The sequence below is a fragment of the Anopheles coluzzii genome, chromosome 3 (genome assembly GCF_943734685.1).
Source record: "Anopheles coluzzii chromosome 3, AcolN3, whole genome shotgun sequence".
NCBI lineage: Eukaryota > Metazoa > Arthropoda > Insecta > Diptera > Culicidae > Anopheles > Anopheles coluzzii.
In genome coordinates, this window is record NC_064671.1 from 59,650,645 (window position 1) to 59,675,178 (window position 24,534).

Genomic DNA, 24,534 nt, shown 5'->3' on the forward strand with positions numbered 1-24,534 from the left:
AGGTTCTCGCTGTGGAAGAAAATGGGAAGGCAGATACGCTGGCGATTGATTGCATTATGATTGTGGATATTGGTTTGACTATTGTTTCGTGATATGTGATTGGTTTGCATTTGATGCTCCGACATTGGATGGAGGAAGGATAAGAAGATTTAATGAGAAGTGACTCGCAACAATACACTCTAGGTTTTCGGTGGTGATTGTTGTCGTACTGGTGGCTCCATTATGATTGCAGTGCGGTCATTTGTCATTTTTTGCCTTTGTTGAGATACAGGCCAAGCTCTGCTGATTTACATCACCATTGGCATTTGCTTGTTGAAAAGGATTGATGAGTCCGACGACAGGAAGGTGAAAGATTTTTTTATAAATATAATGTCAGTTGTTTTAAGGAGTGCATTTTGTTTTAGGTATTTTTCTTCTTTGTGTTTTTATAAAATAGTGTAAATTATTTTATCATCAGTTTATGTTCACCGTGTAATTTAATATTCGATAGTCACTAGTTTGCGTAAATTTCATTTTTATTTTATTTACACTTTTTTATTGTTGTGATGTACTTATTTTAGCATCTAGTATTGGCTCTCTTTAATCATCTGAGATATATGATTTCATAATTATTATGACTCATTGAATTTGTATGTTTTGGATTGTGTATGGTTAAGTTTAATGTATGGCCGCAGGGTCATGGAGTTTCTCAACGCTCATTTTCTCAAGCACTCATGAGTGCTTTTGAGAAACATACGTTCTCAACGTTTGTCGAATCGGAACAATATCGGTTTTGAGAATCTTTGAGAATCTTTGAGAAAGTTGACGATGCAGCGATCGGCTAACTGAAATGTGAGCAATTGTGCTATTTGTTTTTCGGTAATCACTTTGGAAAATGTATTCAATGTATAAAATTAAAAAAAATAAATAAAAAATGCGATCAAAAACATATTTTCTATTTAAAGCTCCAAATAAAGCTTGAATGACAATATCAATTTCTCAGAGTGAGAAAAACTGGCGACGGCCACGGGCTCGCGTCTGAGAACAAGATTTGAGTGCTTGAGAAACTTAAATGAGTGTTTGAGAATGTTTTCTCAGCTTGAGAAAGCCCCATGGCCCAGCGGCCTATGATGTTTGTTAGTTAATGAATTTTCCTAAACAACAAACATATTGTTCCACATCATTTTACCAATGTTCCACAAAGCTGTTCTGCGATTTAAATCCCGCTTTCAAGCGATAAGGACCACCAAAACCAATCGCCAATTATCACGATTACAATCTTAACACAATTCCGTTACAAACGATTCGACCTGCCTTCCTTCTCCACTTGCAACCGTTTGTGCATGACGGCAACGGTGCGTGCTTTGACGTTGCTGATGCATTTTTGTTCTCCCTTTTCTCATCGCAATGCTTCGAGCTGGCTGCATGACAGACAACATAGCGGAAGGAAAAAAGAGGAAAATAATACACCACGATTGGCGAAGCGGAAAAATCTCCCAGCTCCGGTCGGTTCATTCGCACCTTGTGTCGTGATAATTGATCAATTGTGTGTGTGTGTGTCTACGTTCGTATTTGTTTGGCACGAGGATCGGCTAAAGTCTTTAGCGGTGCTGACAGCGGATACGCGTACGGTGTATATCGCACAAACGCCATTGAATTAAATTTGAGGTGTCCTTTGTGTGTGATGTTATGCTGCGACTACTGCCGATGGAGTACACGCTTGAATTCCATTTTCGGGATCATCATGAAATTTTGTTAAACTAGCGAGTTATTAAGTTAGGCTTTGAATAATCATTGACTTCTGTTTTTTACTTAACTCAAATTTGTGTTTTTTAATGTACAGAAAACATAATACATGTTAATAATTCACTTTCATTTTAAAATAGTACAATTTAAGGCTTTTTATTGTATAAATCTTATTTTAAAAGATCACTTAATATTACGACACACCTTTCGGTTTCTTTTTAACCGTTTTTCCATCCCGAACTAAGGCATGGTGCCTAGGGCATCCAACGTGCACTGTAGAATGTATATATCAAAGGTGTTGATGTTATGGTTCATATTCATAAATTTATGCTTTTAACGCCTGCAAACGGTGTAAACTGAAGGAGAAAAGTGCACGGAGAACAAAAAAAAACAAGTTCGAGGCATTCCTCGACATAATCTCGCGATGCACATCGATGCAACGCGATTGTGGGCGATACTCGCTTTGGAGCGAAAGGGATGCATGTTGGTTTTGCGTGCGTGTGAAATGAGAACTAAATTTGGTTCATTTGCATGATGCCAATGCTTTGACGTTACAGGCGATGGGTCTCTGCTACCGTGCTATGGGTTGCTAATACACACACGCTAGTTCGGCCAAGAAACGATCTCGACTCGTTGGAGTTTTGCCCGCAGCTTCCGGAGACAACGTCATAAATAACGAATGCCTTCGTTATTCGCATCTGAGAAACCCTTGATTCTGCTGGTGCACCAGGCCAATGGTTTGGCTACAGCGACAAACGGACCGGATGGTGTGGGTCTTACCCACTGTGTCAGGGAGCTGCTGTATCTTTGTGGTATATTTGAGCATTTTCTTACATCCGTGCGATTCTGTTCGATTTGTTTGATTTTATTTGTGCATAAAACAGAAGCAATCTCGACAACGAACAGTATGAATGTCGTCAGCAATATACGACGAACTTGAAGTTCTGGTTGTAACTAGGCATCAGAAGAGCGATATTTAGCGAAGAAACAAAGGCAAGAAAAAAAAAAACAAATCAAATTTTATTATGATCAGTTCAGTGCGCTGTTGGATTCTGTTTCTGCTACCGTTGACAGTTTCCAATTTAGTTTCTTCTTTGTGTTGGTTTCGTTCCGGTATTCTTGTTTTGTTAAAGAGAGTTAAAGAGTGAAAGAATCAAACGGCTATAAGTACACCGTCACATGACGTTTTTGGTTTTACGTTTCTTTACTGCTTCCCAGTGCTTTGCACGTCTGAAAAAAAATTTTTGGTAAAGATAAATAACCTAATAAATAAAGCACCGCACTCTGTGTTTTCTCGTGACTGTGAGTTTCTACATACCGATAGCGTGATCTAATCTTTTTGGGATTATCCGATCGAACAAACGCAAAATGTTGTATTTCTTTTTTTTCCTATATGAACCAAAGCGCATGGTTTGCTCAAAGTATAAATGTTATTCAGTGTTGTATTTTCGAATAACAATTGCGGTACATACAAATTTTGTCGTGTTTTCCCTCCGTTTGTTCTTGATGTGATTGTGTTTTCAAACGATCGCACCAATACTGCAATGTATTTCTGAAATTTGAATTGAACGACGAAAGCTAAATGTTTTTCGCACAAGATCTGAACCATTACTTGCTTATCTTTACGCTCAGATAGCATCTTGTTGGATGCTGCCGACAATTTTGATACAGTAAGTTGGATACGATCAAGCTAAAATTCTTGCCTGATGCAAGATACTGTAATGTTAGCTTCCTGTTTTGCTATCTACAAAATTTACCTCACTCATTCCTTGATCGAAAAGTTTTGCTTTGATGTAAATCAAGATGCTTATCATGAAAAGAATGCGATCAGCAGATATTTCAGCTTGATTTAATTTGAATTACCTTCGGTTCCATTTCTCGTATACGTGGGCCACTCGTGTAAACTTTCGGTGAAGAATTTCATTAAAGTCCTGCTTCTCGATAACACGGCGTGACAGATGAGATATCTGCTACAAATTTCTCTGTACGTAATGATTAAGTGGTTTCGGTTGAGTATTTTGTTGTTGTTGTTGTGAACTTAAGCCCATTTTCGTGTTTTAGCGTACAATCTGGACGATCTGATAACTGCGTGTGATGAAAGCCGCCCGAAATTGTTGTTGTGACATTATCGAGATGAATTAATCATTTTTATTGCCGCTTCCGGTGTCTGTTTTCTGCTACAGCGCCTAGGGATGACCTAGAAATGAATGAAGAAAAAAAGGTATTGAGGGTGAAAGAGTGTTCTAAGTATTAGCGGTTTGATCGTGTCTGGTTTTAATATAGTGTGTGCATTTATAATTTTCAGTTTTTTAAACAAAGAGGAAAATGAAAGCTTTCGCGATATTTGCCGTAGGATGTCTTTTAGACAAAAGAATGATATATCCTTATCTTTTTATGTGAGTTTCTGTAATATATATATATATATATATATATATATATATATATATATATATATATATATATATATATATATATATATATATATATATATATATATATATATATATATATATATATATATATATATATATATATATATATAAATGTATATATACATATATATATATATATATATATATATATATATATATATATATATATATATATATACTATAAATTATCCGACAAACTTAAAAAAAAAAATTAAAATATTCCTCAGGATCCGATCATCGAGTGTAAACCGCCAGGCACCTCACCCCAAGTGTCAAAGTGCCGTATACAACACAACAACAACCCTACTGTTTGTATGGGAGTTAGAAAATCATTATTAAATTAAGTTTAGTGTAACATCTGAACGATGTTTAAGTCTTTAAGTTTCGTTGAAATTGATCCAGCCGTTTCGGAGGTTGCTCGTAACAAACACCGTGACACGAGATTTTTATATATATAGAAGATATATATATATATATATATATATATATATATATATATATATATATATATATATATATATATATATATATATATATATATATATATATATATATATATATATATATATATATATATATATATATATATATATATATATATATATATATATATATATATATATATTTATATATGAAAAGGTTCATTCGAAATAAACGCACAAAACTCGCCACAAACTGATCGAGACAAAAGTATTTCAATAAAAATTCAAACATCGCTTTAGAAGCATTTGACCGTTTTGTATTTTGTACCAAAAAGGACAGCCTCACACGTGCTGAATGCATGGGCGAACTTCCCATGCGAATGTGAACTATCTCATGAATTTTAAAACTATTTGTATTGCCTCTCTTTGAGGTGGATGCTTCGAGTACGGAGAACTGTATTCTGTCTCTGTCCTTATTTCTACCGCTTCTTTGGCTCCGATGTATCAACACCTAGTACGGGATTACGTATTGCTAAATCTTTAGTTTCTCGAGCACTTTATGGATGCTTATGTTTAATCATCAACCACTTGAGTGCCCTTCTTGCCTTGGTTGGTTCGGAGTACGATTTAGTTCGTACACTATATAATGGAACCATAGCAGCGTTTGGAAAAATGAAAAACGAGGAGGGTGGCTTACAAACGTTTAAAGATCGACGTCTGTTCGATCTTTAGCGCAGGTCAGAAGCACACGTGAGATTGGGTGAACCTGCGGTGGAATGTTTCCATTTTTGCTTCTGCCTTTTAACAGTGCCCTCTCAACCTTCCGCCGGGCTCATTATTCTTTAAAGTGCCCCTTACACCATGTCACGGATCGCTACTTATTCCGTAGAATCACACACATGCAGCGTAAATTGTAAAACCGTTTCGAAGTTCTGCCGGGTGATTTTATTATTTATTTATTTTGCACCTTCATGTTTGTGCGACCCGCTTGAAACGTTGATGGTTTACGGGGTTATGGGGAACCGGGGTGTGGATCAGTTGGGCGGAAGATCGTATCTCTGTTTCCTTGCCAGCATCCCTTCAGCGCTTTTATTTGTACCGCCGTTACTTTGCTAACGGGCGACACGAAAAGCGCGCGCCGTAAAGTCTCGTGCCACGTTTGTTCACACTTTGGTGTCGGTATGTAGTCTGGTATCTGGCGGGAGGTTATGCTAATTTCGCGCACAATTCGCGTACACCCTCACCTATCCTACGGTTTCATACCATTGCCTCTGCCTCTTGGGCATCTGTACGACATTGGAGCGAAGAAAATCAGCAAGTGACGTTTCTTGATCAAGCGAGAAAGAAGGATTCAGATTCGATGTGTTGTGGCCGGCGGTATGTGGTGTTACGGCAGGATAGTGCTAAAGATATGCTACTGTCCGGCGGTGATCTTAAGTCTCTCGAAAAACGCATTGTCTTTGGCGGCTTGGTGTGCTTGCGGTTGAATGCGGTTTTGTTTTTGTTCCCCTGTACCCTTGCTCACCCCTTTCGCAATGGATGCTGTGTCGCGATGGTTGGGAGAAAACTTAACACCTTCACCTTCCGGTTTGAGGCAGATCTCTTCTTCGGTCGTTAACTATTTTTGTTTTGTTTTTACATTTCGTGAAGCATATCATGCCGCCTTGGTCACTGAATTGTTACCTGGCCACCCTGGCAAGATTTCAGTTCAAGCATGATGCAAAGGGGCCGAAAAAGTTGAAAGCGAAATCTTATACCAGAGCGAGCGCAAAACAATTCGACGGTGATCGGATCGAATGAAGTAAAAGCAAATTCTTCCCCGTCGAAGGAATAGTGAAGAGACGGAAGTTAGAAAGAGATGGAAGCCCTTTACCACTTACTTCTTGTGTGGAATGACTTACGGAAAGATTGAAAAAACATATGTTCGAACATAAATTCACACTTTGGGGGCCACGAATGCAATGCACAAAGAATGGCACCGACACGGATCTGTATCCGACCCGAATATTCGATTAAGTGTCTTCTTGCGTTTCTGTCCGGCCCAGGGGTAGCACGATCCAGCAGTGGGATTGGAGAGGTTACGAAGAGATGAAATACAATCGTTAAAATTTCAAATAAATTGAGGACACGGTGGCCCACAATTTGGTTTGTGTATACAAATATTTTTGTTTTAGATCAATTTTTATATTATAAAAATGTTTTTGGTTATAACTCAGTCTAAAACGAGTTTTTTTATGGTGCTTTTGAATTTATTTTTTTCTATTTGGTGTAACATGTCCTACGCGGACATGCCGGCCTATACAGGCTTTCGAGACTTAATTCATTTAATTATTAAGACACCACGCAGTCGGTCCATTTACCAAGGACGCTTACGCTCTATTCTAAGCTTGAAGCCATGACGGACATGTTTTTGAGTTTGAGTTGAAGACTGTACCAAGGGACCGCCCCTATATGCGCTATTCATTATTCACTAAATATGTCACAGTTGAATAATAAATTATGTATATGAATGATAAAACCTTTGTTTCCATAAAGAAACATAATTGAAAAATCATGCCAAAAGTTTTTTTTGTGCATACATTTTTGCAAATCTACAATGTTAAAAAGACCATTGATGAATTTCAGGAATTAATCGTTCGTTTTCAATAGTCTCTTAACGGACAGCATAAAAAAGTAGGTATTCGGTCACTGTTAAGTGTAGCATATTTGGGGTGATTTACGAGAACAAGTTCCTTCTAATAGAGCACGTGCATAAACAAATGTTCATCAATTTCGACACTGTATAATGATTGTCGCCATGTTCAAGCTATCACTTACATGATGATCATATCGGTCTGTAAAATTGATGCCTATTTGCAAGGGGTTGCATGGATCCCACAATAGCGAAGCAGTAAAAATCTCTCTCATGCCATTGGCATCGCGCACGTGCTCCCGTTCACTGATGAGAAAGCACAAAACCCTCGATAAAATCGATTTCGGTTAATTAGTGTTCGTAGATAGGTTGATGTCATCGGAAAAAGTGTGCTTGCATGCGTGTGTTCGTGTGTGAGCTTGAATGAATTAATAGAACTATCCCCTACGGGCTTGCCGAAGCAGACTTGCGGTACCCAGTATCGTGTGATGTCCACCTGTGCGTAATATGCAAATGATTTAATCAACGTGTATCACAAATGAACGCCCCCTCCAGCGGTAGGTGTCATAAATTTGATTGAGTAGCATTGAGGCGAGCTAGCGTTTTGGCGGAAAACATGCGTAGCTGAGACATGGCGGGGATAAATGTTTGTATGTTTGTTGTTTTAGCAATAACTTGAAACTGGGGGAGATTTTACTGGTGAAACGGATGAAAAACCATCAAGGATCGCATCTTTGAGGGCGTAATAAAATGAGGTTTGTACAGAGCTCACCATGACCAAGATTAGCGTTGGTGGAGTGTGTGCAAAAACTAAAACCTTCTTCAATTCACAATCGATGAGCTACTTCGAGATCTACAAGATCAAACGATACGCAACCAATTTGGCGTGTTTCTGCGTGTGCGTTGAGTGTGGTGAATCATAACCGGTTGCGAGGAGAACGGTTCACTCGAAAGGTTCGTCGCTTGGTGCCGGCTCAAATCATTCGATGTTCAATCAATTGTCTTACGTTTCAGCTTGAACCAGTCACGGTAAGAAAGTTGTTCCCCGTGGTCACAGTTAAGCGATGAAACGTTGGCGCCCAACCTGTACGCATGTGGAATGGATTCTCTGTTCAAGTTTTTTTTGTGTTGCTTGGCAAAGCTGGACAGTATTGGGACCTGTTCGTTCGTTAGTTTATTAAGTTGTGCGTAAGCATGGACTTTTGATTTCGTCTCGTAGATCATCTACGTGGGTATCTGAGGCTTAATTAATAGTTGAAAAGCTCATTATAATATGTTGCTTTAAATTGAATCAAACCCTCGGGCTTCGGAGTGGTCAGTTTGCCTGTGTCAGATTTTCAGCCCACACGCACGCCAACAAAGTAGTATTGAATGAATTTTTGCCAACTCAAAAATGATGTTGTTTAGTGTCCATCCGAATTTGCTTGTATTATACCGGTTCTCGATCTTCTTTTTTTAACGTCAGTAACAAGCACGCGTGCTAACGCTGGAAAAATATGACTCTTAAAAAAATGTATACACCTTCTTTCTTTCTGGATAATTTACAGTGTCGTTGATTGAATAATTTATTTCCTTCATCTGCGATGAAACGTATTATAGTTTATTCTGGGGGCTTGATTTCATGTGGGTGGATGAATCGTTCGGATGTAAGTATTTTGTTCGCTGTGGTATAGGTGTTCCGTAGCTGGGTGGAAAGATGTGTAGCTGTTAGTTAAGACTCTCATGTAGCGGAGGTCTTTGTTTTTACGCCCTTCACTATGCTGGAAGGTCGTTTGTGGGAGGCTTGAGACGGCGTATCTGATGCCTGTTGTCGCCCCTAGTTTTATTTTGCATACGATGTCGTCTAATTTAATGACCATATCGATTTTGATGTAGATGAATGAAGTGCAGCAGGTGTATAATAAATCGACAAGCAACGGAACAGCATGCAGAAAAAATACATTTTACAAACACCAAAAAATATTTAATTTAGCCATGGCTACAATTCGGCTTCTGTGCCATTTAAAATTGCATCATGTAAAATAATTTTATTGTGAACAAAATATGAACTATTGTTAACACTTAATCTAGTAAGTAATATATTTTCATTCGTCATATGAGATGTCATTGCAATGGTCATCATACACATTTATGAAAATTTCAGATCTACTCAACGACATTTAGACATTTTTTACCATAACGACATTTAGAATAAAATTATTACATTTATCGAACATTGATTTAATTAAAACCTACGATATCATAGATTTCGACTCTTCAACTTCAGGTTGAAGAGACATATATTTAACTGACGACCTTTTCGTCTTATACCTTTTTTAGGGACATTTTTCCGGTCCCAAATACAATCGTATATCAAGGGTCGCCTGTACTGATAAACATTTTTCTGAGCAGTAGAAGTATGTAGAGCTTTTTCCGGTGTCACTTTCGAAATCATTAACAATGTGTTGTTTGTTTGTTCTTTTCATTACAGGCATATGAACTGTCAACACTTACCGGCACGCAAGTTATGTTGCTGGTGGCCTCCGAAACCGGTCACGTGTACACGTTTGCGACCCGCAAGCTGCAACCGATGATCACGTCGGAGGCGGGCAAGGCGCTCATCCAGACCTGCCTAAATTCGCCCGATCCACCGACGGGTTCATCGGGCGACCAGCGCATGTCCGCGACCGGCTTCGAGGAGACCGAGCTCAGCTACAACATCGGCGACGAAGACTCCAAAGTAAGGCAATTAGTGTACGGCCACGGCCACCACGGGCATGCTCATTTAGGTCACCCGCAGACCGGCCACTACGGGCTCGACCAGGGCTTGATGCAGCAGCCGTACCCCGGAGGCCAGGGCTCCCCACTTTCCCATGCCCAATCCTATCCGCCGCACTCCGGCCACACCCATCATTCCCACATCCCCCATCACTCCCACACGCATATGACTCATGCGCACGCGCAACGGTAGTGTCTTCTGCTGATGTAGTGTGTAGCGCCGCGCAACTATTACCAACCTGCAGTACATACGCATACCCACAAAAAAGGGAACGAACTGTAATCGCCATTCGACACACTCTCCTCTGTAGTTATTGTTTGCAGAAGGGGAAGGTAATACACACAGGCAAGATTCAGCATATGACACAAACAAATTCTTTTTTCTTTTTGTACTTTTGTTGATGTAACTGGCCTCAAAGAGTGTCTGTTAATTATTGTCCATTTTTACGTGTGCAAGATATATGACGATGCACCTCATATAAACAGTGAATGCTGCGGGAAGAGATGAGCGTTGCTCACCAATTCGTATGCGCATGAAAAAATTAACTGCCGAAATGTTGGTACCGATGCTTGGAATGTGAAATAAAGAAGCTGTGTCTCTTCCATCCGGGTTCCGCACTGCAATGAATAAATACAGTGTAATAATTTATAAATAATCTTAACAATTTCCACAACGATCTCACACCACGAGGAGGATGTAAAAGTTATAAGTTGAGGAGGAATACAAATAATAAAAAAAAAGAATAAGCAGACATATCCAATCACCAATCTCACGCAGCTCACAGTGGGTGACTTTTCCTTTGCAATCGATGCGCGCCTGTACGGGATTGAGGTCGTATTGAGAAAATCACTTGTTTTTTGTTAACAGAAGCACTGTCAATTTTTGCAATCCTGGATTTTTGGCAAGCGGGAGACGTGTGCAAAAAAGTGTCGCAGCTACTAAATTGAATACTGCGGTTTCTGGTCCGTACTGTAGATATTGATTTTGCAAAACGTAATGTATTGCTATACACAAACACATAGTCATCTTGGTTTGTGTCCTCAAAACTATGTGACGGTGCAATTTTGATGAATTTATTGAATATCTCTTTGGTGCATTTTCACTGTTGAATCTTCATCTGCTTTCAGGTGTCGATCTTCCTCCTTCTGTTCGGTCCGGTCCCGGGTTTGAGCAATGGTAAAATACAATTCATCACCCTTTGATTAAAAAATGATTTAAAAAACGCACACACCTGATGTCCAACGTGTGTGGTTCTCTACAGCACATTGAATATTTACCACAACGATCGATGAAGTATCATTTTACTGTGTTGAGTCTTGTTTTTTTTTAATTATGCAAAAAAGCGGTAGAAAAGTGTTAAAATTAGGTATAAAAATTAAATCAGTTTCTTCATATAACTTGATGTTTTATACAATAGAAATCAATATACGATATTTTGAATAAGAAAGTGACAAGAAAAGTTAGTTCCGCACTGGGTCGTTTGTTTAGTCATAATTCTCGAAGATTATCTTTTTCGGCGAATTATCAGTTTCCATTGATGCGCTAATTGTTGTAAGCGTCCGAAAAAGTTGACATCCAAAGTTGCACGTTGTTGTTGGTTCAAGTTCTTTGTTTGTGATCGCAACATCAAAGACGACCAGCGCCAGATTCCGGGGTGCTAATTGATAGTAATTCACTTTTGCAGACCGAATCGAAAAAAGTCGGAGGTCCAGTCACTTTCATTCTGGTTTTCCTCTGCGCTGTTCGGTAGAGTTAAACAATCTATTAAATTTAGATATCTTTTACAGACCCATCAAGTACCCAAGTAGACAATCCTGAGTGAGTGTTGACACAAGCGTAGCAGGGAAGATTGATAATATTGCCCATTAGCAGAAGGTTGGACTACACCACTTGGTTGTAGAACTATTTTTGCGATTGAGTGTGTATTGATGCTGGTATAAATCTTTCTTCCTTTACACGACATTTTCCTGCTTATCTCCTTACCATATCCCTTTTTCCACCAAACCCCGTACAAGCAAATAAATAATCCCTTGACCCATAAATGAGTATGCCCGTGTATAGTGTTTGCGTGTGTATGTGTTTGTGTAAGCGTTGGCGTGTTATTGTTTGTTGTATGATCGTATTTATATTTAGTTCGTTAGTGGCGTTCAAAATTATTCCATTTCATTTTACTTTCCTAACCGATACGCATCGCTTTATTTGTTTTGTTGTTTTGTTTTCTTTTCGTTAAATTTATAATGCGTGCTACAAAATCACTATTTCATTCATTTAAAAAAATGAATCACCAAACAAGTATAATAATAATAAGTGGCGAAGCGATGATCATAGAAAACTTAAATTCTGTCTCCAATTAAAGCACTTTTGACTTCAATTGTTGTAGTCAGCATAAAAAAAATGTAAATCTATCACAGACATATCAGCAAGAACAACATGTAGCGACGCGAGTAGATGATAGTCCAAGTTATTATTGCATGTAAGCGTAGGAATTTGTTGTTAGGCGTAGTTTTCGTAATTTTGCTTTAATTTTGTAAGTAGAATAATCAAGCGTAAGCGATCCAGTAAACTTTACACGTGAAACGGTAGGCTATACCGTAATGACGGCATACGCCTCAAAGCGTCAACACAAAGAGTAGTGAAAAATGTGTAATATTGTAGCGAATAAGACGAATGCTTAGGCAGCTAGATGCCAGCAGCGTAGGGCAACAGCAGTATGCTTAAGGGCTATTTATTCGTTTTTGAGCATGATTCTATGCGTTACTTGTACATACCAACATTCAAAGGCTAGTATGGTCGAGCAAACTTTGGCCAAAAGGGCATAATGTTTGTTTCGGAAACTTAAAGCGTCCATTCTGAAAGAAATGGTGCAGCTGTACAAATAGAAAACGTTCGAACAGAGCTTGCATTAACGCTGCTGGTATTAGATGAATTTAGTTTAAACAAAAAACAAACACACTGATCATGTATTAACTTATTTAAAGATAGTTTTCTTTTTTAATGAATAAGTAAACAAAAAAGAAAAGCTACAACACGAATCTTCATTAAACCCCTGACCCATTAAAATTAGTAATAGTAAGTATACAGGGTAGATAAAGAAAATTAAAAATTGAGTAAACCTATGCAAACAATATGAAATGAGCTTAAGCACAACTCAAGAAAATAAAAGAAGGTAAAAGATATAATCAAAACCATGGCGCAAACCATATTGATACAGAAATCACATCCAGCGTGTCCAACAATATAATAAGCATCTGAGTGATTGCATTAAAAGCAATGAGAAAATGAAATATTTAATCCCGTGAATTTCTCGATCGTCGTTAGTGCCATTTCGTGTTTCACTGAAAAAAAGAGATAAGAATGTTTAAACCGCATGATTTAGTGTGATGTTTTGCATTTTTTGTATTTCTTTCGCTCTTTTGATGGTTGGAATCAAGTGCTTTATAAAATGTTTGTGGAATGAGTGACATAAAATAAGCATATTTATTTGATTGTTTGTAGTTTTTATGTGTTACTCTGGCTAGGTAGATGCATGCTGCAGTGAGATTCGTTTCAACTACGTTTGTTGCTTTCCATTTTCATCGTTGTGTGTTTCAGCAGAGTGAAGACTACGTTCACTGACTATGGTAGGTGGTAAAAATCTGTGTGTGAATCATCTTTCAGCAAGGTGGAGTTTAAGCAACGAACTACTGTGCCGTTATCTTCGCTTGGAAGAATCATTTAAACTAACATGTAACAAAATCTTCGGAATGGGAAAAGAAAACTTGGGGTTCAATATAACTTTAATATAACCATCAACTTCTACTGCATCCATAACATCCGTATTTCACGTAAGCAAACTAGAGATGAAACACATAATTCTCATGTCAAAACTGATAGTTTAGATCAGTGATTGAATTATTAATAATTCATTTTTCCGTGGGCGGTCTTCAACGTGTGGAGTGATTATACTCCTCGAGTCATCGACAAGCAAGCTGGGCAACCGAGCGATGGGTGCCGTTGGCGTTAAGATCAATTGCTTTGCCATTAACTTGAATTGCACTAGTGGATCAAGTGACATGAAGTTAATGTTGCCATGGTATAATTTGTTATGCGGAACAGAGGACGATAGACAGCACAATGATTTATTCTCGACTTGTACAAGCCAATGCTTTTGATATTTTTGTTTCAAGCAAGAGAATGCAAGATACTTCAACTATGCCTACATTATGCATGCCTGCATTATTTACTACGTTCCTTTTTTATAATACATTCCAACATTGCTACACACTACACAGCTTATCACTGTACGTTCTGTACCACGTCCGCTCACCACACAGCAAAAAAAGAGGCCACACGGTTTAAAGTATTATCCATCGGAAGTGAACCCTACAATGTGCGAAGGAATGTACAGTATTTATTTCCTTCCTTCCTGCACGAACGTTTGGAATTGGAAAATGCGCATCGGAAATCGTACATTGCAGTGCGAAAGCGCTTGCGGCTGACACAGTGTAATTGAGAGTGTGTGAAAACAATTAGTCTTGCTGTGCGTTAATACGATGTGCTTAGTTTTTCAACCAACCAAGCTCTCCATGGACCGGAAGCTATGGACAAGAAGTTAATTACTTATTCCGGTGTGACACTTCGTTCGACGCGCGTGCTAAGATTGATTGATTGATCAGTTTGATTCGAAGACATAAGAAAATGAACACATACGTGAACGTGGTAAAGTACGGTGTGATAGTTAGCAATCGATTAACGCGTATGCATTTGCATATATTGGTACAGTGCACGGAAGCTGCATGTGCGACTCGTGGCTTTGATATGATGAAAATACAGCTCAATCATAACGACCTGAATGTGTACTGTTGCTATGCAGTTACATTTATTGTTTATTGATTGGAAATATTTTCAGCTGAAAGCAGTAATATGCATCAGGAAATGTTGAGTGCTATTTATTTACATATCATGTGTTGATATGCAAAAGTAACACCTTGAAACTTAAACATAAACATACCTTAAAAGTAAGTTACTAAAGAAAGGTTTATCTTGTACGCACGACTTGCTGATTGCAATTTACAGTAAGTTGCTAGTCGTTCATAACGAAGTGTCTTTGTCATTTTAGAAAGCGATTGAAATGGTTTAAAATGATTTGGGTATGTTTTTAAACAAATCATAGGCCATATCGGAGGCTTTATTTTAATTTAACTTAGTATTTGCAGAGTTTTTCATGAATTTTTGGTTGTTTCATTTAATATTTTGGAGTCATCTCACGGTTTAATAATCGTTTCTGTAGACTACTAAAAACTATCAAAAATCATGTAAACCCAGTATGTTTCTTAGAGCGGTTTATTAGAAGGCGTAAAATGAAAAAAAAAAGTTGACAAAGCAGCGCGCTTTAACTCGTGGGTGGTTTCACTTTAACTATTATGAAACATTTAAAGCTCTTTGACGCTTCTGGGCGGTATGGTCTATTGTTGGTGCGTCGTTGAAGATTTCCGTTTCAATAAGTACCATGCGCTCTTAAGCCATCTGCTGAAGATATAAAAAGCACGCGGTGGCAGAAATTATACAGCATTTTCTGTTGTTTAGTTGAGGAACAGGTCATTAGGTTAAGACGCACCTTTTGTTCGAGCAGTATATATGATGACGATTTTTTATTTTAAAAATAAGTTGGTATCTCACGCTGTGTAGGAAGGAAACCTTATACGCAAATAAACGTGCTTGAATGTCACAAGGCCCGGCGGACAGAGTGAACGAGACACTCCCAATAAAACTTTCACGTAGAATATATGCGACCAAACGTGTATGGTGGATGACTGCTTTTGAATTCGTGCTACAATTGCATCACCATACGTATAATTTTATTATTATTATTATTATTATTATAATTTTCCTCTAAATAGGCAACTTTCATGGCGTAGAATGCTGCTATACGGCTTTAGTCAAACGAAATACTTAAGATCTGTGCAGGCTCAACGGTGTGCTACGTTTGAATCTCATTGAGTTGTACAAGTAGTCATAGAGAATCGCACGCAAGACCGAAAAACACGACGCCGGAGAGTGTAGTGTTTATTTTTGTCAATTCGAAACGTTCTGTTGCTTTCGGTGTGCTCAGCTTCATTCATAAAACGATCGAATCGTTACGATAAACATGACCTGATCCGGAGGAAGTATGTATATCTGAAGACCCCCTCTAGTTCCTCAGACCGCGCGTAGAAAGATTTCCTGCCAAATATGCGAATTCTTCTCTCGTGTTTGCCCACTGAGGAGATACGGGTAAAGGAGTACTGGCGTCACGATACAACAACTGACCCTATTTGGAGACCACCGTGTCGTGTAGTTCGATCGTTAGGCCACCTCGGCTTTTTTGTTAGTGCAACGAGCAGCTGTTGAGCGTGACTAAATATAGACACTACGCCGGTTGTCAGTTTAGTGTGGCAGGTTCCATAACCCACTAATAGCTCCAAGTGAAAGAACTTTTATCATAAGCATTTTTTTCAAATGTAGCAAATATGACCGAATCATGTTATAAATTTTACGAAAATACAAAAAAACGAAAAATTGTGTAAGTTGTGGTGGCTGTAGGATATGTACATCGTTATCTTTGTATAAGAAAAAGAAAATAAAACTTATATTAGTATATCAGAGCACGTCCGCCTATTCCCAGCACATGTTATTCAGTCATAAATAGTCCCTTTTGCCAGTATACATGCAGTATTCTATCGTGCAGATCGGCCACAGCACGTTTTTGGAAGTGTAAATATTTCACTTTTCAGAAAAGGGTTCGCTCTAATTAGCCACAATGTCCCAGCGACGTATTACCGACGATGACTCAGTGAGTGGAGGTATGGTAAATGGATGTATTTTCTAAGTTTCCCCTGAGCAAACGGCAACCTTGCACGTGGGAAGGAGATGCAATTCAAATGCCAGCCTCCCTGTGATAGTTGAACCTGACAGAAATGGAACGAAAACATAACGCTCTATATGGGTTCCCAGAATACGGTCGATCCATTCTAAGCGATGATGTAAACGCGCACACACCAACACCGAACCGGCGCAGCGGTCGTTTGGTTCGCATACACTGTCACGAGCGCGTTACCGCTTGGAACTATAAGAAACATTGCTGGGGTATTGCGTTGTGATGTAAAAACTATATTTTATGAGTGTTGAGGCGTCAATGATTTACGGAACGCAAGCGAGTATTTTCCATCGTGGAGGAAAATGCTTGTGATTCCAACTCACGAGGGAATCTACTTTCGTAGACATAGAGGAGCAGTCTGCCAGTGGAAATGAATGTATGTTAATTACTGTATGCTTAGCCAACGCATATTTTGTAATTTCATCATACCATTTCGTTATTTCTAACTTCGGGGATCAGCTACAAAATATTAAGCCTGCACTTACTAAATGAGGATCATAAAATCTTTCGACAAAGCCGTTGCATTTTGAACACAACATGATCGAAAAACTGGAGTTGAAGATCATTTTCTTGAACTCCATTTGAAATCAGAATAGAATAAGTCTTTATGATGTTTTGCCTTACTAAACAAATTATTTGCTTTTCTTACTTTTTGTGTCTGCCAAAGGCGGTTCATGCATCTCATTCTTCCTTGTATATATATTTAGTTATAAAACAGAACTGTAAGAATGGTCCAAATCATAAAAGTATAGTAATGTAAATTTACTATTGCGCCCCCGTCGGGCCATTAGAATTCCAAATCTAGTAATCCAATGTTCAATTTTCGATACATAAAAATTAAATACATGTTTTGGAGTCATATGTTCTATTGTTTCGCGTTCGGTCAGAAAAAGCTTCATCAGCTACTTCTATCATACCTGTATTTCGTCGAAGGAGCAGAGCTAATAAAAAGTTTACAGTCCTCATTACGGAATATATCGCTCTAGCATTGGGTCATCAGTGTGTCGAGTGCAATAAAAAGGCATACTATATTCATCATACTGGCAAAACCGCGCCCCAGCAAACTATAGGATGATCCTTGCTTGAGGATAATCATGGAGCTGGATCTCTCTGAGGTTCGCAATACCTGCCATAAATGTCGCGATCAATCAGACCGAACAACTGAACAAACGGCCGTTAAACGGCGGTCTTGGAATAAGCAGCAGCAGGAAGACGCTAGCGGGCGAAATGTGTTTGTACATTCGACTGGAACATACGCCATGCGCCCGCTGGTCGTACTTTTTGAAAACAGAATAAAACGTGCTGTTTTGGTCGTAAAGCTTTCTAAGTTATAGGATTTAAAACATTTCAATACATTGCTTAAATCGCTGTCTCCCGCTCTCTCGACTCAAATGTGAATCCTTTCTTTTTCATCCTGTACGATGCATGATTTTATAGTTGAGCAAGAAACTCAAGATCATAAAGTCATTGGAAAAGCATCATTTGCACACGAGCCATTGCTTTTGAGGTTGAAATTTTTGGAGGAGCATTCTGTTGTCCCTTCACCAATCGAACTACGACACAGTTTGATGTATTGCACAACGGACCTTATTTTACGACAGTTTAATAAAACAGCTCCACCAATGTATGAAAATTGAAATTGAAGTAAGATAACTACTTTCAAATTTACGGTGAAAAGTATGCCGCACGATAGTATTGGTATACAATACGTTGATGTGAATCTTTACCTCCAGTGTAGTTTAATCAGCAAGCTAAACTGGCGTCATGCGTGTGCAAAAATCACTCGTGGGTGTTAAGTTGATATCAGTGTCTCATTTGCATATCGCCCAGCTTTCTCATCGCTCAGAATCTTGAAAATCAATCAATGTCTAGGGTTACTAGAGAGTTCAGAGGATGGACGGAAATAAGTTGACTTAAGGATGGTGGACACATAAGCTGCATACTCGTAAATACGAATTTATACAGAGAAACGGCATCTCATAGTGTGAATGGAGAGTGTAAATCTTTCATATGGTAACCATAATACTTCCAATATTACGGGCAAAGTCGTAGTGGCCCAGTTGAGGTGCTCAAACATGTGGTTATAAAAATATTTACAGTTGCGATGTATCAACGTCTCGATAAGTTTTCGAAACCGATTTGACCAAGCAGCCCAAAGTGGTTAAGGGTGGGGGATAGGGCGGTGATGGAATCATTTTTGGAGCAGTTTTGTTTGCACTACCCCTGAAGACCTCGAATCTATCGTGGCTGGAGCGTGGTCCGGAGTTTATATGTTTTGATACACCCACGCGACTTTAAGTGCCTCCTCTGCGTCATTGAAAAGTTGAAGTTCTCATTCATTGAGAAGCGTGTGGTAATGCTGTACTGCACACCCGTTTCACGTCATCTTTCGTCATACGGGTTTACCTGGGCAGTAATATTTATATCCGTCCAATTCATTCATACTCTCTGTAAGCTTTGCTCAGTGTTACCTGAGAAAGCCTTTAGGGTAATTGCGGTGGAACGTGTCAATGTTTGCCTGTTGATTCTTGGCACACAGTATATAGATATTGAATTAACTCGAACATAAGAAAGTGAATGCGTGCCATGAATTCATCGCTCATTCAAAAACATCGCATTTATCAATGTGGGCTAGGAGGCACCATTTTATCACATTTTATTTAGGCACTATCAAAATGCTGCGTGTGTGGTTTCGAAGTATGTAACGTCAGCTAAGTGATTATATTTGATAATTATCAAAATAGTAAAAATTGTTTTCTAACCTCGATCATGTATTTCTTCTTTGAAAGACCGTCAACGGCAGTTATACATAAAACAGAGTTGTAATGGGAACTTGGGAACTTTAATGACCTTAAATTATAAATAATATCGCTATTTGAATCTTGTTTATATTTCTCATATATTTTAGATGTTCAAACAAACGGACAACAAATTAAAGTAAAACTCTATGAAATCATTTCATTTCATATGTGTATTGATGGTCTACTATAGTCGTTTTAAAATAGCTACCACTGTCAAACAGTCCAAATCAGTGTAGTTAAAAATATAACCATACATTGATTTTCATACATTGATTCTGCATGAAATCGTTTAAAGTGCACCTTTGTTAATGCCAGAGCGGGCGAAAATAGGTACACACTGACGCAATATGACATGTTATGGTTTTGTCCACTCGACAGCTAATAACATAATTTACACCGATCCGAACCGATAAATTACAAACCTCCTCCGATCGTTCAGGGATTAAATAAAAGCTGAAATAGGGCGGCATAGTGCGGCGAACTACAGCTCAAAGAGCAACGAGAATCCGCCAATGAACCCAACACGCTCAACAAACTATGGCATTATTAGTGCCCGCATTATTAGTAGTTTGGAGTTTTTAGTTAAAAGACATAAACAGAGTGTTTTATATTTTGTGTAATAGTTTTTATTACAATTAAAGGTTTAATTTATTTAATGTATTACTTAAAACACATGAAAAACTATACTAGTATCGTATAATTGAACGAAGTAAAGCCCCAGTTTTACCTTCCCAGACTTAAGACTAAAAACTCATAGCCAAGATACCATGGACTTTACCTCGTGAGGAATCGCATTAAAATTGGAAATAAATAAAGTAAAGAGCGTATAACTCTACATTAATTTACTTTTAAGAAGATTTATTAGCCATATTACCAGCGGCATTACGAAGTGTGCCGTCCCTAAAGCTTTTTGCTCGCTTTTTCAGATCAAGCAACGTTGACCGTTGCAGGACGTTTTGTTTAAGTTTATTTCACTTTTATACAGCTGAAGCGCGCCAGAAACAAAAAAGATGGTTTAAATCCACGAGACAAGAAGACACGGTGCTTGCTCGCTCTCGGCGATCTGCTTATCCTCCCACCTTTGCGTCGGTCCCATTATGCTGATGTTACTGTTATGCGATGTCGATGCTGCCGGCTGGTCAGCTGCTGTTGGTAAGTTCCACTGCCTTGCACCGAACGAGATTGAAACTTTCTTGCTCGGCTGGGCCGACCGCGTGTTGGTGCATTATTTTATGCATTAATTTAAATCAAGAGCCTTCTCCAATAGGACAAGGAAATGCACACGACAGGAACGTGCCGTTCGGGTTCCTTTTGGGTAGAGTACGTTTGCGGCGCGTGCACGCGTCCTTCTCGAGAATATGTAAACATACAACGATGTGTACATACTCACACACAGCGCACCCTTACGATGCGATATTTAGGCCGGAACACTGATTCTTGTACGGTGATAAGATTTATAGAGACAATCCTGGGCAAGCTTTCGCGAATGAACGTCGCTAAGGGGAAGATTTATGCATGCACCAAACGGCACCGAAACGGAGGTGTATTGGTGGAGAATAAGTTAAACGTGTCGTAGAATTTGGCATGAACGGTCGTTGCTCTTCGGGCAACCGGTTCTGTGAACTAGAATTGAAATCTTTTAAGGATACCAGCGCTCTCATTCTGTTTAAAGTTTGGTTTTGCTAATTGGCTAAATACAAATTGTTTAGTGTCAAAGTTAAAGAAATAATTAAAGAATTCATTGAAATGGTCAAACACTTTCATGGAAAATGCATACCGTATACGCAAATACATAAAATTAAAAATTTAATAACTTAAAAAACAAAACGTTTTGCAAACAATTACCAAAAGACAACTAAATACTCAATGGACGCAGCTAAATATCCTACTTGCTACAAGTATCATTGAAAGTCAAAAAACAAAAACAAACAAAAAGCCATCGCCAGAAACCTGCATGTCCGTGTGGATCAGCAAATGACACAAATAAATGTAATCGGCACGCGTTCGCCCCGGGCACTTTCTCGTGAAAATTATTTTGACAAGCTTCTCCCATGGCGAGAACGTATATAGCAGCATGGTAAGCGAAATCAGAAGGTAGCAAAGAGGTATGTAGAAGGTGACTGACTTCCAGCTGGGGCTTATTTATCTTATGATGGCTCTTAATTTTCATATATATATATTTTTTTTTGGTGGTATTTTTGGTTTTTTGCTCGCTCTTGTGTATGGTCGGCCAGTTATTTATTTTCGGTTTTTTACGCTTGGATTTGTGCACGAGGAAGCATGTGATTGGATTTCTGTCGGGAGGATTGGCGAGGAGTTCAGAGTAACGCAGCTTCCTGCTCACGCAACGTTTACATCGAACGCACTGACGCCTTGTTCAACGTTGGAGGGGCATTTCAAAAGGATCAATTACCGTGGCTCTTGCAGTTCCCGGTAATTCAAAGGCATGGCACTACGGTAAATGTACTCGGCTTCATCTTTTTTCTTTCCGCTGGCAACGGATCGGATCATTTAATAAACAGTCCAACAGCAAACCCCAGACCGTCGCCGATCGAATCACACCGATAAAACAAATGCTTTACAATGTGTTGATGTTTCCGGATGGGACGGATGGGAGAAATTTCCTTCTCCGGTCGGTTTGGGTCTGTACGGGAATGACGCACCTGGCGCCAGTAGTGACCACGAGGGCCAAAGGTTGTGCATTACCTTCACGTACGACATAACCGGAAGCGATAAATAAAGTATTATTACACTCGTTTTCGCTGCCTGGACGAGCGAGTATAGACCAATGGGAGTTGTGGAATGAAGGTAAGCAGTTTTGCATCGCTTACTCGATGTGATGGAGTGATCTTCGGTTACTTTCTCTGGCTAGGTGGAATACAATTTTGCAATGCATCCGTTTGCAGTAGGGCAGAGCGGATATGAAGTATTGTTTATGTAATGTGGTACAATATTATAAAGCTATTCCGTTCGAGACAGATAACGCAAAATTGTTCCCACAGAAGTACGTTCAAGATGGGCAAACAAATTCTAATTTTTTTTTCTTTGAGTCGCTTCCATTTGCAAGTACATGTACCTTTTTAACGTCTCGGGCGGCAAATACAATCATCAAGAAACGTGAAGCCACAGCATCGTTCCCTTATAATTTACTGTCAATGCGCTTAGCGAAAGGTAAGCTCCACATTTATTGCACACGAATAGCCCTCATTAATCTTGGGCAAATTGTGGTAGAACATGAGAAAACACACTGAATCCCTCCCGTTCCCATTCATCCGATGATCTCGCTGTAGGCTGTAGAACATGTGCAATATTAACCGGCCCGCTAATAAAGGATCCCGCTGGCTAGAGATAGATGGTTTCATTCATGCATTGCTGAAGTGGTTTTTGCCGGTGTGCACGCGGTGGTCTGAATGTTTTGAAAAAGGCGCCTTCTTCGGTCTGATCTGAGGTGCAACGGATCCACTTAATACCTGCCAGGCAGGTGTGTGACACTCTCGATCATGCAAACACAGCACCGCTGCTGGTACCCTTGCAAACGACGGCTCAAAAGGAGTTGCTCAAAACCGCACAAAGTAACGGCGTTGGTTCTCGCTGGTAGGTCCCAGACCTTGGTAATGAATTTCAAGCAATCCGCCACGCGGTCGCTCGGTTGACTGTGCGATGGTGCCCGCGCGTGTTGTTTCGGTGTTTATTTATCGCACCAGCGGCGGGCCTGCCGATCGCCCGATGGTGACTCCGTGGGAGACTGCGGAAGCGTTGAGTGGTGCTACACGGGGCTTTGAAGTGGGTTCGTTTGACGGTAAGGGTTACTGTTGGTGTCGCGTGGGCGATCCTTACACCGTCGCATGAATGGCACGCGCACTGGTAACCACCACCACTACGAGAGCTGAGTGAGGTGGCTTGTGGGCCAACAGCCTTCGACCAGAGGCGCTGCACAACGTAGGCAAACACTGGCAATACATCCAAAGTAGCGCTACATGATAATGTAATTTATAATATCTCAGTATAACAATTCGTCGCCGACCCGGTTCCACCTCTCTGCCGCCTGGATACAATACTTCCTCGCTCTTGTTTTATTGGCGGTCCCCGCTGGGAAGAGTTACGCGATCCGTTTAGTCGCAGTACGGCCTCTAAGGTGCCCGTGGGCCACCTTCGCTTCGCACTAGGCAAAGCTGGAAAGCTCGCGGGGCAAACTCTGGCCCGAGTTAGTTCGGCCTAACGTTTGCCTTTGTCTCCATCCGTCAAGGTCAACGGGGACGACCCCCTACGCAATGGAAATCAAAAGCCCGCGCCCCCGCACACAGATGATATTTCGTTCGGTTGGTAATACCTCCCGCAAACGTTACGTTAAAGCTATAGAACTCAGGTTGGTTAGTCATTAGGATGGAAGTTTCTGAAGTGGGTGAGGAGCTTTGAATCTCAAGGCATAGATGCTGCTGCCCATGAGTGGGAGACAGCTGGTTTGTGTCTCACATCATCTGCATACGCACGAAGGTTGCCAATTCCAGTTTCTCGCGTGTGCCATTCACAGCAGAGATGAACTTTGGAAAATGTTTTGTCACTTCATAGGGGTACTCTTTACAGATAGCGTTGATCATTTCTTTCACATGGAAAAAATAGAAATTTTCATTGTGTCAATTTTAATTGCGTAGAGTTTGTCGTTGAAATCCAATTCAAATAAAAAAAGATTACGTTGTTATTATAAACATTCGAAAATGCCTGTTCAATACATAAATTGGGAAGTTTTGAAAGTAATTAATACGTTGATTTTTTGTGACATGTTTTTCGAAAAAATACGATTATTTTCCATCATTCAATTGAACTCACTAATCGGTCTTATCTATCAGTGCGAATCTCTTGGTAAAAGTG

At 39.5% G+C, this 24,534-nt stretch overlaps 1 protein-coding gene across 1 annotated transcript in view; it reads left to right on the forward strand.

Moving 5' to 3' along the window:
- The window catches only part of LOC120959178 (serum response factor homolog), a 121,753-nt gene that overhangs the window by 16,281 nt on the left and 80,938 nt on the right, over positions 1 to 24,534 (forward strand). The window contains exon 3 of the mRNA XM_040382382.2: positions 9,682 to 9,930. Coding sequence (XP_040238316.2) covers positions 9,682 to 9,930 — 249 coding nt within the window. The remainder of the gene's footprint in view (positions 1 to 9,681; positions 9,931 to 24,534) is intronic.